The sequence below is a fragment of the Danio aesculapii genome, chromosome 13 (assembly GCF_903798145.1).
Source record: "Danio aesculapii chromosome 13, fDanAes4.1, whole genome shotgun sequence".
Lineage (NCBI taxonomy): Eukaryota > Metazoa > Chordata > Actinopteri > Cypriniformes > Danionidae > Danio > Danio aesculapii.
Window position 1 is genome coordinate 37646848 of NC_079447.1, and position 19142 is coordinate 37665989.

The following is a 19142-nucleotide window of genomic DNA, read 5'->3' on the forward strand; positions in this document are numbered from 1 at the left end:
TAGTAACTAAATCACTTTGACTAAGGTATGTCTTTAAAAACTGAAAAAGTACTGCTCACGAATAAACATGAATAACATAAACAAAGAACACTGATCACACACTTACCAAATCCGTAGACAGGTCAATCAACATGAACTGGAACCGCATCTCTTTTTAAAAGAAGATGAGAGGCAAGTCCGGATTACACCATTCCCAGAAGCGAAAAGCACTCGGGTAAAAATGTTCCTTACAAACATATTTTTGTTGCATGCTAGCAGACCACTGTAATCCACAAATGTGGTTTCACACGTGAGCTGTGCTCTCATTGCAGGGAAATGGAAACAAAAACTTCATTGCGGCACATTTATAAACACAACATTGATGACCCATATCTCACAAAAATAATTTTTCTTTCACTTGTTTTAATTATGGTTGGCAACACAACATGGCATCTCTCTGCCAATTGAACACTGTAACAGGTAAAACAGTCTTCAAAGCTATATCATTCAAATTAATGAGGTTGTATCTCATTCATGTGTTGATTGGGTTTTTCTCATGAATTATGCTGAAAACTCATAGACATCATGTCAGCTTCAAAATCTCTTTTTAAACCGGAAAAACGTATTTGCACGAGATAACGCAAAAACAACCAATTTTCACTTTTTTTGTGAAATGTATGTGTTCTATTAGCAATGTGGTACATATATACGACGTTTAAAGCAAATTTTATTGTATCAATGCAAATCAATCAACTGATTTTAATAATGTAGGTTCATAGTGTGTGCTTGTGTATGTAATTATTTAAATGTACATTTTGATTTAAAGCTATTATTAATATTAATTTACAATTAAAAACTATTTTATTATAAAAACAAGTATAATTTATTATTTATATAATATTGCTTATATAATATAAATAATACTTTTAGTGTAAAAGGTTTGAATTTGGTGCAAAAAAACGGACAGGCAGTGGTTTGTTATATAGTTCTATAAAATATAGCTCCCTTTGTATGGTGCTGTAATTGTAATGCAGCGCACTCAGGATTGAGTCCATTGAAGAGTGGTTCCACAAAAAAGGCAATGTAAAATCGAAGTAAAATATGTGGTTGCCATGCACTAACTCTTGTTTTTTTTGTAAACACTATTGGATGGGTTTAGGGTATGGTTTAGGTCTGTGGTTTGCTAGTTGATCTGTACAACAAGCTCTGCCTTCTCATGGACGTGTATCTGGTTCTGAAACATACAACAAAGTGTAACCTAAGTCAGTGTTTCTCAACCACGTTCTTGGAAGACCACCAGCTGTACACATTTTTCCATGTCTCCTTAACCAAACACACCTGAATAAGATTATCAGCTCATTAGCAGAGACTGAAAGACCTGTAATGGGCCTGAAAGGAGACATCCAAAACATGCAGTGTTGGTGATCCTCCAGGAACGGGGTTGAGAAACACTGCCCTAACGTATTTCATGTTTTGCAAAAATATTAGCACATATTCCCACTCGGATAATAGACGTGACTTACTTCAATCCAAACAGCAACATTTGTGTGACTTTATTAGTGTTTTAACATCAATGTTGGATTATTTCTTTTAATTGTAGCGTGGATTCAGAGGATCCATTCAAGATTTCCCTGGAGCTGATCCACTTAAGGATGCAGAGGTCCTCAGGAAGGCCATGAAGGGCTTTGGTGGGTTATTTTTCATGTTCATTTTCTACTGACAGCCCTGATATAGAATACCTGACTGTGATATTTAAACCCCAATTCATTGCTTCTTCCCTAAAGATTTTCCTATTGGTTTTACAATGGGGATTTTTAGTTTATGGGTTTAAGGTCAGTGGTAAACATACAGTAAATTGACAATGCTTAGACATTCTGCTTTACAAAGTCAATTACACACATTCATACAAAACAGAAATTTAACACTAGAACCACTACTAGGTAAATTTTACCCGTCACTGGATGAAAGATCATCATCTTCAGCTTAACCTCGCAAAAACGGAAATGCTTGAAGTTTCTGCCAACCCGACTCTACACCATAACTTTTCAATCCAGATGGATGAGGCATTACTGCATCCAAAATGGTAAAAAGCCTTGGAGTAATGATTGATGACCTACTAAACTTCTCTGACCACATTTCTAGAACTGCTCGATCTTGCAGATTCGCACTTTATAACATCAGAAAGGTCCGACCCTTCCTATCTGAACATGCAGGTCAACTCATTGTTCAAGCTCTTGTTCTCTCCAAACTGGACTCTTGCAACTCTCTACTAGCCGGGCTTCCAGCTAACTCTATCAAACCTCTTCAGCTGCTTCAGAACGCAGCAGCACGAGTGGTCTTTGATGAACCGAAAAGAGCACATGTCACTCCGCTACTCACCCGTTTGCACTGGCTGCCAGCTGCTGCTTGCATCAAATTCAAAGCTCTGATGTTTGCTTACAAAGCAACCTCTGGCTTTGCTCCTTCTTATCTGCTCTCACTTCTGCAGATTTATGTGTCCTCCAGAAACTTGCGTTCTGTGAATGAACGTCGCCTCATGGTTCCATCCCTAAGAGGGAAGAAATCACTTTCCCGAACTCTCGCATTCCATCTGCCAAGTTGGTGGAATGAACTCCCTAACTGCATCAGAACGGCAGAGTCACTTGCTGTCTTCAAGAAACGACTAAAAACTCAACTATTTAGTCTCCACTTTCCTTCCTAATCTGCAACTGCCTCTCTGGCTATACCACTAACTGTACTCTCTCTCTCAAAAAAAAAAAACTTACATTACTAATACTTTGCTTCTTAGACTTTACACACCTGAGCACTTATTTACTGTTGCTCTTATAGTTGTGTAAATTGCTTCCTTGTCCTCATTTGTAAGTCGCTTTGGATAAAAGCGTCTGCTAAATGACTAAATGTAAATGTACATAACAGACCTTCTATTCTAAAACATTCAAGCCCCCCAGTCATTGGCTTTTATTAAAAGTGGCTTATTTACAATTCCCAGATGTTAAAAATTGTTTAGATAAAACCAGATAAAAAAAAAACCTGAGAATTCATACCTATAAGTGGCAGTGTGGGTCAAATTTACCCACTATATAATGCCTGTATTTATGCACTGCTTATGTTTGAACTTGCTAGGCAATGATTTTCACTTACACTGAGTGAATTAGTGGTTATAATAAATAAAGTCATAATGAGTAAAAGAAGGTGATTTGTAGATTAATTAGAACCACTAAATGCCATGAATGATAGAGAGTCCTTTGGTGGGGAAATAAGTTATGAATCAGGGTCAACTAAAATGTACGTCTAATTCTCGTGCTGACTTGTTTAGCTTATGTAGTGTACAATTCTGAAAGTGAAACTCTGGCATAAAAAGCCTCAAGGTAAACAGCACAAATATGATTAACAACTAGAAATAACCTTTTCATGAGTCTACACATGGCTTTGTTAACACACTGGTGTAATACAGTGATATATGTTTCTAAGCCATTTCTAAATGGAATTTGCATGGGTTAATTTACCTGCACTGGTAGTTTTATGTATACAGCGACCACACAGGAGTTCTAGTGTCAAAGCATTAAAATGGTTACATTACTTGATGTCGATTGGTCAACAGCTGGGTATTATTCTCGATAAAGCACTGCTGTGACCCCAAGGATTCTGTGGATTACCCTCACCATACTCTTTGCAACCATGCTTATCAACAGAGATGGCAAAAGTACACACATTCTTTACTCAAGTAGATGTACAGATACTCATGTTTAAACTACTGTTAGAAGTTGAAGTACTGACTACACTTTTGTACTCAAGTAAAAGTAAAGGAGTACAGCCTGAAATATGTACTTAAGTAAAAACTATTCATTACTCACGGTGGTAACTACACCGCACATCATGTATACATCTATACAAAATAATTTGCATTAGTAATTATTTTGTAAATAATTTGTTGCCAATTTTCAGCTGCAACATCGCTTTACAATAATGTCTAACAACACTGCTCAAACAGTTGCCCTGTGTGTCAGCATCTGGACACAAAATGTAACTAAAATATATTTATCTAACAAATTCAAATGAAGACTACAGTGTATACATTTTAAAAACAATAAAACCGTATAAATTCTGTACTAGGAAATATGAACTCGTCGGAAACAAAGAAAATAAACCTCACTGCATAAAGTATTTAATTCCTTTAGTACTAAATGACAAATGTTGACAAAAAAGCGCGATTTGTTATATTTTTTCGCGGTATTAGACTGAAAGATCAGAGAGGTACAGTACATGGTCGCAAGTGGACAAAAGACTTTAACCCTATTTAAATGCCAGATTTGAACAGGAATGCGACATCGGTCATGTTAACATTGCGCACTCCCACTGTCTCATCCACTTTAGCTGTTTCCATGGTAAGCTTAAATAAACAAGCCTACTTAAGCCTCATTTATACTCGACGAGTCCACTAGAGTGCACGCGGCGAATGTGACATCATCGATGTGTTTGCGGAGGTTTGTTTGGGTGCGCGCGACATGATTTCGGCTGCCGGAGCGGACAATTTTTTTTTGAGAGTCGAGCAAACAGTTCGCTCGGTTTTAATTTGAGTTAAATATTTTAATGAGTTTTAATGTTTAATTTGAGTGAAATATGAAACACTTTGAAGAGATTTTGTCTGAAACGGGTACGACTGTACAGACATCTTTATGATCCGTGATCATAGAGATAACCAGATGATCGCTAAATCTTGGCTAGAAATGGCAACAGCCATGGGAAAGGAGGAAAGTTTTTGTTTAAAAGTTTGGAAAAACCTGAGGGATAACAAGAGGACAGAAACTAGGCAGACAATATTGTGTGAATTGTGGAGTGGGCTAAATCTAAAAAAAAAAAACATCAGAATTTTTTAGTAAGTGTAACTTACTAAAGTAACTTTTTTTTGCTTTTATTCTTGCCATAATAAAAATATATAGTTTTTAGAGCAACCTATGTTCTGTTGTCATTAATGAATGATTATAAAAATCTTTATAATCATTCAAATAATTTATAAAAATAATTAGTTTAAAAATATTGAATGATATTAATGATATGACGTAGTTTCGGAAACTTTCTACTTCTCTGTTTTTCCATCTGATTTCACGGTCAGTTTCTTGTGACCGCCCCCTTTTGTTTTAAAGAATATCACAACAGCGAACGCAGCAAGTATAAAAGCCTTGTCCGTTTCGTGAGGTGCGGGCACAGTCAGCGGAGGTCCGTGATGCGGTGCCAGGCGAAAGCATAAATCCAGCTTTATAGCGCATGATTAAAGAAAAAGCCCTGCACTGCAGCACACAGGCGCGAGATGACAAAAAATATTTCAGTTGAATCAATAAGGCGTTCAAATTGCGCAATGACAAGAAAGATTGTATATTGCGTCACAAAACAGATTAAAACAAAAGTAACAAGCAGATGTAAGGAGTAAAAAACACAGATATTTGTGTAGAAAGTAAAAAGTTGTCAAAATAATAAATAGTGGAGTAAAGTACTGATACCAGAAAATTCTACTAAAGTACAGTATAAAGTACTAAAGTAAAGTATTTATAATTCGTTTCTTCCATCTCTGCTTATGAACTTAAAAAAAAAATTACTATTTTAATATGTGCTGTAAATCCAAAATAAAGACATTGACGAGAGAACATATCATTGTGAATATAAATTTATGACCGCTCAGCCATTAGGTCATGCCACATCAGATTTCTTATGCAAAAAACGATGTTGTTTTCAGTTAGAATTACTACTTATTTGTTCATTGAAATTAGCATTAAATAATTTTTTCCCCCAAAAGCTGTTTAAAACTTTATTTTGACCTGATTTTGTTTGCCAGAAAGGAATATCAGAGCCTTTACTGCATTTCTTAGAAAGTAGTTTCAGTCATTTACCCTTGAGCATAAAAGGTGTTCTATTCTATCTTCATTGGATGTTTATCTACTATTAATTTTAGGTTCTTTGTTGATGGATGTTTAGATACTGAGTGCTTTTTTATCCTGACATTGAATACAATATGAGCTTTCCCAGAAAATGACTCAAATGGTTGTTTTCTATATGTGCTGCTGCTTCTAAACAGGCTGCTAATGTACATGTTTCAACAGGCACTGATGAACAAGCCATCATTAATTTGCTTGGAAGTCGCTCCAACAAGCAGCGTGTACCTCTCTTGATGTCATACAAGACTGCATATGGAAAGGTAATTAAGCGCTTTTAGGTATTTGCTATTCAACAGATGCAACCCCTCTCCAGGGTTTATTTCAGATGGCGGAGAGTCTTTCTTGGCAGATGTGAACCATGATATGCTACTTACTTTTATGTAATGAGAGACAGGTGGTTTTAGTGGAAGAGACTTTTCATAAAAGCAATTGATTGAACAAATTTTTATGTTTGCACCCAAGTGCAAGACGAGGCATCATTGTTTTTGATCCATTTTCCCCAAAGAGAAAGACTAAGAGATAATAAATATGCAGCTAAGCCTGGTTTTATTATTGATTTTCTTTTTTTGTCAAACACACTTTACAATAAGGTTTCATTGGTTAATATATTTACTAATCTGAACTGAGAATGAATAATACTAATGCATCGTTAAAATCCAAACTTGTGCGTATTAACATCAGTTTAAGCATTGTGAGTTAACACAAGCTAACAATGATTGACTTTATTTTCAATAACGTTAACAAAGTTGAACAAATAAAGTAATAAATGTATTTTTCATGTTCATAAATACATTGTTAACGATTTTAAAGACAAGAATCCTTCTCTTCTTTACAGGACTTGATTAAGGATCTGAAGTCTGAGCTTTCAGGGAACTTTGAGAAGGTGGTGCTGGCTATGTTGAAAACTCCATCTCAGTATGATGCATATGAGCTTAAAGAGGCCATCAAGGTTTGTCAAAGTGCTTATGTGTTATGTAAGGTTATGTATTCGGTTAATAATTGTCCAACTTGGCACCTTCACATAGATAACTAATAAGTTTTTCAAATATGCTGATATGCTGCTCAAGAAACATTTATTATGAATGCAAAATAGAGTTTTTTTGTTTTGTTTTTTTAAGCTGTGATAAAACAGAATTTCTTGATGAACTAAAAACATTTTTTAAAATGAAAATCATTTTTAAGATCAGACTTTTATTTAACTTTTACTTTTAACTTGTAATACACATAATTAAAGGTGCAGTAGGTGATTGTCTTCAGAAACATTTGTTGTTGTGCTGGTTGAAAGTCTCTTCACATTCCAATAGTAATGATTAAAGTAAATGATCTTAATGTATTTATATCTATTTTTATGTTCTGGGTAAGGCAAAAGACTAAAAAACGTTCATCCAATTAAATTCTGTCAGGCTGACAATTCCCATAATTCTGATAAGTAGCCCAAACTGTAGATTTGTACATCTGTACAGCCGTTCATGTAGATCTGCCATTTGTGCATGCACGTGCACTGCGTTCATGTGCACATGAGAGAAAAACAAATGCTGAATCAAAACTTTTGAAATCTTGAATCAATTTTGGAGTTACTTTAGCACACTGGAGGAAGGATGACACCATGGCTGAAGTATTTCTTTTAGATGGCTAACGTTCTGTTTTAAAATTATTTTAGTTATGCAAAGCTTATGTAGATTTTGTTGTTTTAACGAGTGTTGTTCAGCCACTGAAATCTTCCGGCAAAAGATTGATGTGAGTAGGGCTGCACGATTCTGCCAAAAATGTGAATCACGATTTTTTTTTGCTTAAAATCAAGATCGTGATTTTCTCACGATTCTGTAAATGTAAAATAAAGGTTAATATGATTAGCCTATTATTATTAATTATCAAACATATGGTAAAACAGCAATAATATTATTAGGCCTATGTGTAGGTATACTGTAGCTTAAAATGCTAAATTTTGTACAGTCATTATGGTGGACTTGAACAGACTTTCGAAATGTCCTGTTTGTTAAATCACAGTAAAATGATGACATCAGAATACAACTATTCATAATTATAAAGTTAATTTATTATGTTTAAGACATGTGCTTGTCATCTGCCATTGACAACATTATTAGACCATTTGTTTTCACTGGTAAAATTAGAATTTTGTCATTCCTTCTTGCATTATATTCATCATTATATAGGCTAGGGTTGTTATACTGATACAGTAAACATTTATTTTCAGGCACAACACTGTGTTCGCTATGAAAGAAAAAACATATTAAATGCTTGTCGTAATCATAACTCTAAAATGGCATATGATCATTTAAATGTGCACACAGGTTTCACTTTCACTTCCTAGTGCGGCTCATGGCTGCCGCCACTGTGAGAAAAAAACACATACATGCAAATCAATCCTCCCGCACGCCCTACAAACGATCGCTCTGTGCAACAAACTGAACATCATTTACAACTTTATTACCTGTTATTCAAAGCCTCTGCACCTTCTGTTCACTAAAGTGGGCATCGTAGATGGGCACGCTCGCATTCTCGGAAGTAAACGAACAGCTTGCGGTCAGCTCACTTGTGATTTCGTGAATTATGCCTTATAAATACAGCATGTGACACTTTTAATGCCATTTGAAGGTGTCAATGAATGTAAATATTCAAGGGTTATTTGATTATATTCAGTTTTATACCACCTGCATTTTGTTGTACAAACACCTCTTCATGGCTTACATATTATGCTGGTGGTGTAAATATGATAATTTTGCTAATATTCGATTCAAATTGTCTCATTAGTAGATTTTCCTCATTTGCATATTAAGATTTGTATAAAAAATGTGCATTAGTAAAGTTTTACTGCTCACTGAATTTAACATGTTAAAGTAAATGTGAAATATATACAGACTTTCCCCCTCTATCCAAGAATTCTATTGCGAGCAATTGCCAGTAAAGTCACTAAAGTTACCCAAAATGCTTTCTGCTGTCTTAAGCTATCTGTCAAACTTTTGGTTTAACAGCCTATTGCTAACCAGTGCCCAGCCACTAGCCTATTGCAACCAGTGCCTATTATTAAATTGTAGTATTTTCATTGCAATTTAAACTACTCTTCAATATGTACAACAAGAAACAAAAATTATGAGCTTTGACTGCATATACTCTAGGGAAGAATGTCTGAATGCATCAATTACATCAGGTTTCCACTTTTTTTTTTCTTGTGCTTGAATGTTAAAACGGCCCTCCTATGAATTGTCAGTCACCGATATGGCCACCTGCCAATGAGTTTATTTAGTGTAGATTAATAATGTAGATTTTTATTTAGTTTAACAACAAAACATCAGTAAATAGGGCTATTCCGCCTAGCCTGCTTTATTAGGGTGAAGTTGGTTTTATGTTCACATCACATGGTTCATTTTTGAACAATGACAACCTGTGACGTGGTCCCTATACTGTTTACCATGCTACTTTGAATATTCGGCCTGAAATCGGATACAAGTATGGCTTAGTAATAAGTGTAATTCCTGCACCCCGCTGGCCAACTACTAAGTATACAGTAGTGGCTTTAGGACAAAGCACATGAGAGAGTGAGATCAGCGATCCTTGCATGCATGAATATTGCATATTATGACAAGTTTTGCTTGCTACATAAGTGAAAATGTGCTAGATATAATACAGTTTTTAGTTCGGAATCGTAGTATTATAAAGCACTATAAAGTTTTCTAACTGGCGACTGACATGATTTAGTTGGTTGTCTACTACAGTGGTTCTCAAAGTGGGGTTGCAGGATAATGAGGGAGGGTCGCTTGGTGCTTTTCAAAAATTTAATTTATTTTAATAAACTTTGAAATTAGCATGTTTTAAAAGTAGTCGTTATAAATAAAAGTAGTCGATAATAGTTACATTTAAAAAAACAGCATGCATGTGTAGCAACCCCTGGGGTGATTAATGTTATAACAAAAACACAGCAATAGCATCAGATGCAGCAAATTGATTTTATAAAGTTAAACTTTTACGGTACGTGAAAAATAAATTAAAAACATTAAAAATAAACACAGGCCACAATTGAACATGGTGGATGATCTCTGAGTGGCGTTCTCCAAAATTAAGTGACAAATAGACTTGGGCCATAGTGTGTGTGCCGTTGCATGCAAGGTTTGTATATGTATAACAAGCATGTAATATGTATATGCATATGTATTGGGGGTCGCGAGTCACTGGCATTGCTATTTTGGGGGTCGCGGGCTGAAAAGTTTGGGAACCCCTGGTCTACTGTTATCTTTAAGGTGCGTGTTCGTGATTTAAGGAGGCATTGCTTTGGACAGTGAGGGAGGGGGCCTGTGTTTTCAATGATATTATGCTAACAGAGGATTTTGGCAGATCACCTACTGCACCTTTAATTAGTACATTTTATTTATTTAGATCTTTTACAAATTTATTTGAAGGCTATTTAAACATGTCAAGATTGGGACATAAGAAGGCGTCTTTGTCAGAAATTCCTTTATAAAATAATTCTTGAAGTTTTAAAAAATTTGCTTTTTTATTTTCCTATCTCAACATTTTTTAGACTGAATTTAGTTTATGAATATGTATATACACTGTGATTGACTTAATCTTAAAAAATGCACCACTGAAGCATTACGTTATTACATATTATTTTGTGTTTATAAAGTAACATTCAAAACTTTGACAATTTTCAGATTTACTTATTAATGAGAAGCGGCATCATAAAATATTTTAAAATATGACTTTATAGTGTAACAATCTGTTTTGTACAAAAAAAAGACAAATTTCGAACCATTGTGGGGGTTAAATGGTAGTGTATATTAATAAACAAATGTAAATACATTGAATGCATATTAAAGCAAATAGTATTAGTTGTATAACATTAAAGAAATACTTTACCAAAACACAAGCACAAAATGAGAATGTTTGAAGAATGTCCCTGCAGCTCTTTGCCACGCAACAATTAACATTTAGAGTGAACCGTTTCTTTAAGGTGTGCAGATAATAGAATCACTGATTAGATGTTTTGATATCCCATTAATAATGTGCTGATTATTTGACAGGGAGCAGGGACAGACGAGGCCTGTCTGATTGAAATCTTGGCCTCGCGCTCTAATGCGGAGATCCGAGAAATCAATCAAGTTTTCAAAGCTGGTGCGTACTTGACTCATATTGCTTAATTCCTTCCTTCTGCAATTACAGATTTGATTACTTCCCAATCAAGCATCTGCTACATGTCAAACTTGCTTGAATATGAAGCTCTACAGTAAAGCGTGATGATTGATAACACTCAGTGTTTTGTTTTAGAGCATAAGAAGTCACTGGAGGACGCCATCAGTGGAGACACTTCTGGACATTTCCGCAGACTTTTAGTCTCTCTTGCTCAGGTACAGTCGCTGTTTTTTTCTTAATTTGTGGATTTCATTTAAAAAAAGTTTTAAACAGACATGACCGGCTCTTATATGTAAGATCTGAAGTGGTCACTGAAGTGGTCACATTTAATGAAGGGGGATGTAAAAATCTCTTGTGTGTTTGGTTAGATTGTTTTTATTATTAATTATTTAAATTTATTTTACAGTTTAAATCATATTATTATTATTATTATTATTATTATTATTATTATTATTAGTAGTAGTAGTAGTAGTAGTATTAGTAGTCGCAATAGTCGTAGTAGTTTTAGTATTTGTCGTAATAGTTGTCGTCGTAGTATTATTATTAGTCGTCGTTGTAGTAGCTGCAGTAGTGGTAGTCGTCGTAGTAGTAGGCGTCGTCATAATAGTTGTTGTCGTCACAGTCATTGTAGTAGTAGTCTAAGTCGTATTAGTATTATTATAAGTCATTGTTGTAGTAGTAGTTGTTGTCATAGTCATCATAGTAGTAGTAGTTGTAGTAGTTGTCGTCGTTGTCATAGTCGTATTAGCCGTCATCGTCCTAGTAGTAGTAGTCGTCGCCATAGTAGTAGTCATAGTAGTAGAGGTGGTAGTAGTAGTAGAAGTCGCCGTCATTGTAGTCGTCGTCGTCATTGAACATGTACATAGTGCACAAATACACAGACTTTTTACATGTACTCAACTTAGTAGCACCATTGCATTTTACAGTGCAGTAAGAATATTAAGATAGTAAATAATTAAAATCAAAAGATGGTAAAAATAAGTAATTAAGTAAATGAAAAAATAAAACATCACACCACTTGAACTACAACAGTAGCTGCAGGTGTAATAAAAAAATGAAAAAAAAAACATGGGAGATTGAAGGAGAAAAATAAAAGAAAACAAAAAGTGAGACATTTATAAACTTCTACAAATTCTACATAGTTATTTTGTTAAAGGTTCCCATTGCTCATCAGACACACTCGTTCTTAGACTACATGTATGCATTGTATTTTCCATCCCATAGATTTCCTTCACTGTTCTTAACCAATCCTCTAAAGTCGTGGCCTTCTCTGGAGCCATTAACATAGTAACATTAATCAGGAATAGCATTCATGGAAAATGACTTGTAGAACATATTTTAATAGAATATCTGTTTTAAATTGATACTTGACAGAAAGTGTATTACTGGGGAATAAAGTACAAAGAAAAATTATATGCCATTGTTATTATTACTATTTATTTATTTATTTATTTATTTATTTATTTATTTGTTTATTTGTTTATTTTATGTATATTTCTGCATATTTTGTATTCTTACTATTTTTGCTAATATTTTATTTGAATTAAAATTATGTTGTTTGCATGACTGTTTTTGCTATAAATATAGACAATGTTGTAGTCATGGCATTAAATATTAATACAATAAATGAAAACTTCATAAACGCTTCAATCATCAGTGAGAGATATGTCAAAGTCATATCAATATTTCTTTCTTAAAGGGTAACCGTGATGAGAGTGAGAATGTGGACATTTCATTAGCCAAAACGGATGCTCAGGTAATTATATAAAAAAAAAAAATAAAATATATATATATATATATATATATATATATATATATATATATATATATTATATATATATATATATATATATATATATATATATATAATTTTAATTATAATTTAATTTTGTAATTTTTATTCTTGGAAGACTCTTTTCTAATCTGTATGTGTGTTCTTCTGCAGGCTCTGTATCAAGCTGGGGAAAATAAACTCGGCACAGATGAGTCTAAGTTTAATGCCATCCTGTGTGCCCGGAGCAAAGCTCACCTCAGAGCAGGTACATCATTGGCTGAAATAATCTTATTCTTTTATCAAGTCAAAGTTCCTTGTTGATTGACTAGTTCACTCAGAACCTACCAAGACAGCTTTTGTGTTTCTAGGTAGTAAGATTGCAAGTAGAACTCCTACACAGAAGAAAATTACTTTAGCTGCTTGTTCAGACTACATATTTAATATGAATAGAATCAACACTATTCTTGAGTTTTTGTTTGTAAAACTTAATTATTTCATGTTCAATCCACTTAAATTTGTAAAAACGTTAACTTAATCGTTTTGTGTTGAAACAACATGAAGGAATTGTGTGGAACCCAGCGTTTTTTTACAGTGCATGTTGAGTGTGTTAGTGCCTGCCTGTGCACTTTTCAAGTTGGTACCATTCATTTTTCCCCAAAATACTCTTCAGTAAAGCATTATTATAAGCCATAAACCCAACCAAACAGAACAAGGCGAATCACAATATTGATTTAAAGCCAAGATAAAAAAAATGTCAGCACAACTATGCTAATTGGATGAGTTGATTGATATTATTTCTGATATTATTGCTTTTATCATTAAAGAGGTGAGGGAATTACACGTACAAGTTTTTAATAATAAACACATTAGTTACACCTAGCGCACTTTATTATTACTGCAGCATCTTCGACACAGTGTTTTGAAAAGCTATAGACTCATATTAGCTTAGAAATGTTGATTGTTATTTTTTAGTATAGATGTACTTAACTTTTGAAAATGAAGGCTTAGCTATCAACAATCGCTCTCTGATTGGTCTTTCAGATTGCTGCGTATTTTTCTGATTCGTCAATGGTTGCATGACCATTAGACAACCATTGACCTGTATGAATTCCAGCAAAATACATACATTACCAGTGAGCATGAATGTCTGGATGGAGATCGTTTTTATAAAATGCAATCAAAACGCCAGTCTGGATGTGGAGCGTTTTCTGTAAAAACCTAAATGCACTAGTGTGTTGTTGTTGTTGTTCTTTCTGTTTTACGTAATGTACTTGTATAGTCTGTCCAAGGTTATGAGTATAGCTCCAGTATTTTAGTTATGTATAGGTTTAAAACTTTCTCTTATGTCCAGTGTTTCCATTTATGTTTATTTATATTTATAATGTTTATTTATGTAGCACCGTGGTTCTGCAAGAAACGACATTGCATTCAACTTTAAGTCCACACTTATAGCAGAATGACAATAAATCTCAACTTGACTTAAATGACATCTTACAGAAAAGTTCAATGGGAACCCAAGTAGAGGGATTATGAGTGTCTCTACTTTTGCAAAGAGAGTGGGATGTCTGTCTGACGATGCCTTCTTTTGAAGACTGATTTTATACTTTTTAAATGTTAGAATGGACTACTACCGCCTCTTGCGCTCAGCTTTTCTGTACATTCTTTTCATATTTTGTACTGCTCTTAACTCTCTGCTGACATGCTTTGTGTTTTATGACCTCCATAAACTGCACACTAGTGTTCTCATTTAGGCATCGCTTTCTGACAAAGACAGGAGTGATCAGTAAACCAAAGAAAATACAGAAAGTCCACTAATATGCACAACTGTTAAAAATAAGTTAAATAAGCGTGAACAGATGGGTTCCAGAAAAGCATACAATCTGCTAACAACCCCAGGTCTGCTTTTAATGGTTTATCAGCTATTGCTAAAAATCTGTTTTCCTATTGAGAAAATGGATGGAGTTTTATCTTTCAGAACTATTGGACTCTGTTATGAATGGCATAATTATAAGCAATTAGAAATATACAACTACCCCTTTTAAGTTGCAGATTATTCATTCATTCATTGTCATTCGCTTAGTCCCTGATTTGTTAGGAGTCACCAAAACAGAATGAACCGCCGACATATCCTGCATATGTTTTATGCAGCGGATGCCCTTTCAGCCACAACCCAGTATTGAGAAACACCCATATACTCTCATATTCAAACACCACAGGCAATGTAGTTCATCTAATTTACTTATAGTGCATGTCTTTGGACTGTTGGGGAAACCGTAGCTTATGGAGGAAACCCACATGAACATGGGAAGAACATGCAAACTCCACACAGAAATGCCAAATGACCCAGCCGGGACTTGAACCAGCAACCTTCATGCTGTGAGGCAACAGTGCTAACCACTGAGCCAATGTGCCACCCAGTTGTATATTATACCAATATAAGTAATAGATTTTAAGTCTGTTGCAGTGTGCTAATATCATAGCAAGTCTCAAATCCATAATCTCTGGTGCTTGATGTGATTGAAAAGGACACCATAATGAAGCTAAAATAATAAGAATAGATGAATTGTTGATAAAAACAAGTATTAAATAATTTCTCTGCTGTGCTGACTTTTGCTTGTGATTGATTTTTGGGGTTAAGCACCATAATTGGGCTTTTTTGTGTGCTGAATTTGCAATATTTATTTGCAAAGGTTGAGTTAATTTTAACAAATGCATATGCCATTGATTTATAACTTCAGCACTCACAAACGATTCGTCACACTAAAGTTATTGTGACAATCGATTCTGCTTTGGAGAAAATTAATGCAATTTTTACTTCTGGGTAAATTCTATAGGCAAAGGCTGAAATCTGCTAATCTGCTTGTCAGGATTACTGTACTATTGCATATACTGAATCAGAAATAATCATGTACTATGTATTTTCGCTTTAGCTGAAATCAGTCTAAAGTAATGTATTTTTTAATCTGGTCCACCTAATGAGGAGGGGGAAACGATAAAAGATTATTTAATTTTCCATCCCCCCATCTTGTATGTAGTGAATTCTCTGTTTGTTTTTCTACAAGTGCTCACCTACAGGTACTGTTTACTGTCAAGTTAGTTAATGAAGCTTTAGAGAGTATAATGATGGGAAATCCTTGCATTGCCATGCAGTCAACTGACTTATTGTGACTCATAACTGGACAGTGTTTTGAGTGGAAACACCGGAATATTCCCTTTAGCTTACTCACTATGTCATTTTCTGTCTTTCCATAGGAAAGATGTAAGTCATTTCTGGTCTTTCATTTGAGACCTTAATGTGCTGGAAAATGGCTATTTGTTGGGTTTAAATGAAACAAACAAATCTGTTGAGAAGTTCTTCAATTGAGCTGTTCAGATACTTAATAAAACAGTATTTCTAATTCTTCAGACTATGTATGTAATAATAACATGCTATTCTTAATACGCCATGCATGAAATGATCAAAAATGTAATTGTACAAACTGTACAATCACACCTAGTCTTACTTGTGTGGAAGAAGAAAACCAGAATCAGTCATTGGGATCTATTTTAATGATCTAGGCGTAAAGGCTATAGCGCATGACGCAAAAGCATTAAGGACGTGTCTGAATCCATTTTTGCTATTTTAAGGATGAAAAATACACTTTGCGCCCTGACACATGGTCTAACAGGGTTGTGCTTATTCTCTTAATGAGGGATGAGTGTGTTTTGAGCATAACGTGCATTAAACCAATCAGAGTTTCATCTGCAATTCCCTTTAGGAGTCAGTTGTGTTGCACCATGGCACATTTGCTATTTACATGGCGGACTTTGTGGAAAAACTGAACGCTTCACTAGCGGGAAAACGGTTAAACAAACCATCTGCGGCACAAAGATAAAGAATGAGCCTCCTCCATTCGGCCCCTTTACTCTCTCTTTAGTTTTACTCTTTACTTTACTCCTTCACTTTCATGGATTAGATTTTGTTTGTTAAGCACAAAGGTTTGTTTCAAAACTATTTCTAAATTCAGTTCTATTTTCCAGCAAATAAATAAATGAACTATAATAATGAAGTGTGGTCAAAAAACTCAGTTATATCCAAACACACGTCCTATTCTTATGCCCCATATGGTGATGCATATATCTCCAAAACCCGACAGGTGGACAAATCTAAGCTTGATTTATTAAAACAAATCTAAATATGCATATAATAAATAATACTGCTAATAATAATAACATTATACAAATGCAAATTGTCATGAATAAACTGAAAAAGCCCCTGACGTGATGATGACACGGAGGTAATGGATTTTATGTAGAAAATAATTATTTTTGTAACATTTTAATCCTTTAATTTTTTCATCATGTAACGATATATATGTATTGCTGTACATCCTGTGTGTATTAACCAATATGTAAGCATTTGGACTCGCATAGGCGCATAACTAACACGCTCTGCGCTGAACTTTAGACCAGCTTTCAGTTGGTCAATGGTGCAGTCTATTTCGGTTCCTCAAAATAGCCCACACCAACAAATGCACCTTAACACAACTCCTTTTTAGACTGAAACACCCATGAGTTCACAAAGTGGCGCAAATGGATTTGCTATTTAAACAACGTGGCACAAAAGGTGAAAATTGGGGTTGTGCTGGTCTGAAAATAGCAACAAATCATGCCAAACACGTCTTGCACCTTATTGTGCCAGGTTTATGTTTGGGCCCATTATGCCAAATATTGTTTAGTTGCATAATATGTGTAATTTATGTATTGGTATCTTACTGCATCTGTCATTATTGGTACCTCAGCAACAAATATTTTTACCTTTTGTTTTATTTAAGATTTTAAATTAATTGTTTTTATTGTTTGATTGTATTTTCTTTTTTTCATTGATTGATGATTTAGTTGATAAACCAACATTATAACACATTACTACAGTTTTTAAATTGGCATAATGCAGATTTAGTTTTCTCTGGTTATGCTCAACAAACCTACATTTGTTTGATTTAAATATTGTAAGAAATATTTTGCATTTTCTGGTTTATGTTTTACAAAGCAGCTCATATTTAGAGTAAGTCTTCAGTGACACGTGATGTACAATAAAAACTCTTTTGCTGAGTTTTTAAGAACTTATGAAGAGCATAATTTTAAGAACAGAACGTTATAAAAATATCCACACTGAATAAAAGCATACATACAGTTGAAGTCAGAATTATTAACCCTCCTCAATTATTCGCCCTCCTGTATATTTTTGTCTCCACTTTCTGTTAACACATTTCTGAAAATAATAGTTTTAATAACTGATTTATTTTATTTTTGCCATGATGACAGTATAATATTTTACTAGATATGTTTCAAGATACTAGTATTCAGCTTAAAGTGTGATTTAAATGCTTAACTTAGTTAATATTGACCTTAAAATGGTTTTAAAAGAATTTAAAATTGCTTTTATTCTAGCCAAAATAAAACAAATAAAACTTTTGTCGGAAGAAAAAACATTATAAGGAATTACTGTGAAAAATTCCTTGCTCTGTTAAACATCATTTGGGAAATATTTGAAAAAGAAAATAAAAATCACAGGAGGGCCAATAAGAGATTTACAGTTGTCTAAACCTTTTTATAATAGCACAATAGTCCATTAATAAATGGTCGGCTAGTTTTCTATTCTGAACATGTAGCCATCGGCAGCAGTTTAATGAACATAAAATTATTGATTGTGTTTAGAGTTCATTAGTGCTGCTGATGTGAGTTTTTGCCAAAATGTTGTTGTATGAAGACTTATTGTGTCTGTATTTCTGGCAGTGTTTAATGAGTACCAGCACATGTGTGGCAGAGACATTGAAAAGAGCATTGAGAGGGAGATGTCTGGAGATCTGGAGAGCGGCATGCTGGCTGTCGGTGAGTTTTTCTTCGCTGTCATTTATAATCGTTTTATTAATCTTGCCATTGCACACTTATAATTGTGTTTCTTAACTTGCTCTCCATCCTGCTGGCCACTTTAAGGGTAAAGCTGTTGTAGGGTAACTATATGGGAATACGTTTTTATCACAGAGGAGTTAAGGAGGTTCATAACTATGGATGCCTGTTTTCGTCCTGGAATAAAAATGATAATGATATTTGCATGCAATAAAAAGGCAATTGCAAGTTTTTTTTCTCACAATTCAACATTTTTTTTCAGTTATAAACTCATCATTGTGCGAAATAAAGCAAAAAAAAAAGGGAGAATTGCAAGATTTAAACTGGGAATTCTAAAAATGCAGTTGGGATAATATATTTCTTTTTTAAAAAGTAAATTTGCAATATATAAACAGAGAATTCTGAAATAAAAATGGCAAAAT

General features: G+C 34.2%; 1 protein-coding gene across 1 annotated transcript in view; it reads left to right on the forward strand.

Annotated features, from left to right (window-relative positions):
• The window catches only part of anxa11a (annexin A11a), a 44663-nt gene extending 25899 nt beyond the window's left edge, over window positions 1–18764 (forward strand). Inside the window, exons 5-12 of the mRNA XM_056471494.1 lie at window positions 1580–1667; window positions 6075–6169; window positions 6745–6858; window positions 10949–11039; window positions 11193–11272; window positions 12757–12813; window positions 13003–13096; window positions 18607–18764. Coding sequence (XP_056327469.1) covers window positions 1580–1667; window positions 6075–6169; window positions 6745–6858; window positions 10949–11039; window positions 11193–11272; window positions 12757–12813; window positions 13003–13096; window positions 18607–18764 — 777 coding nt within the window. The remainder of the gene's footprint in view (window positions 1–1579; window positions 1668–6074; window positions 6170–6744; window positions 6859–10948; window positions 11040–11192; window positions 11273–12756; window positions 12814–13002; window positions 13097–18606) is intronic.
• The last annotated feature ends 378 nt before the right edge of the window (window positions 18765–19142 follow it).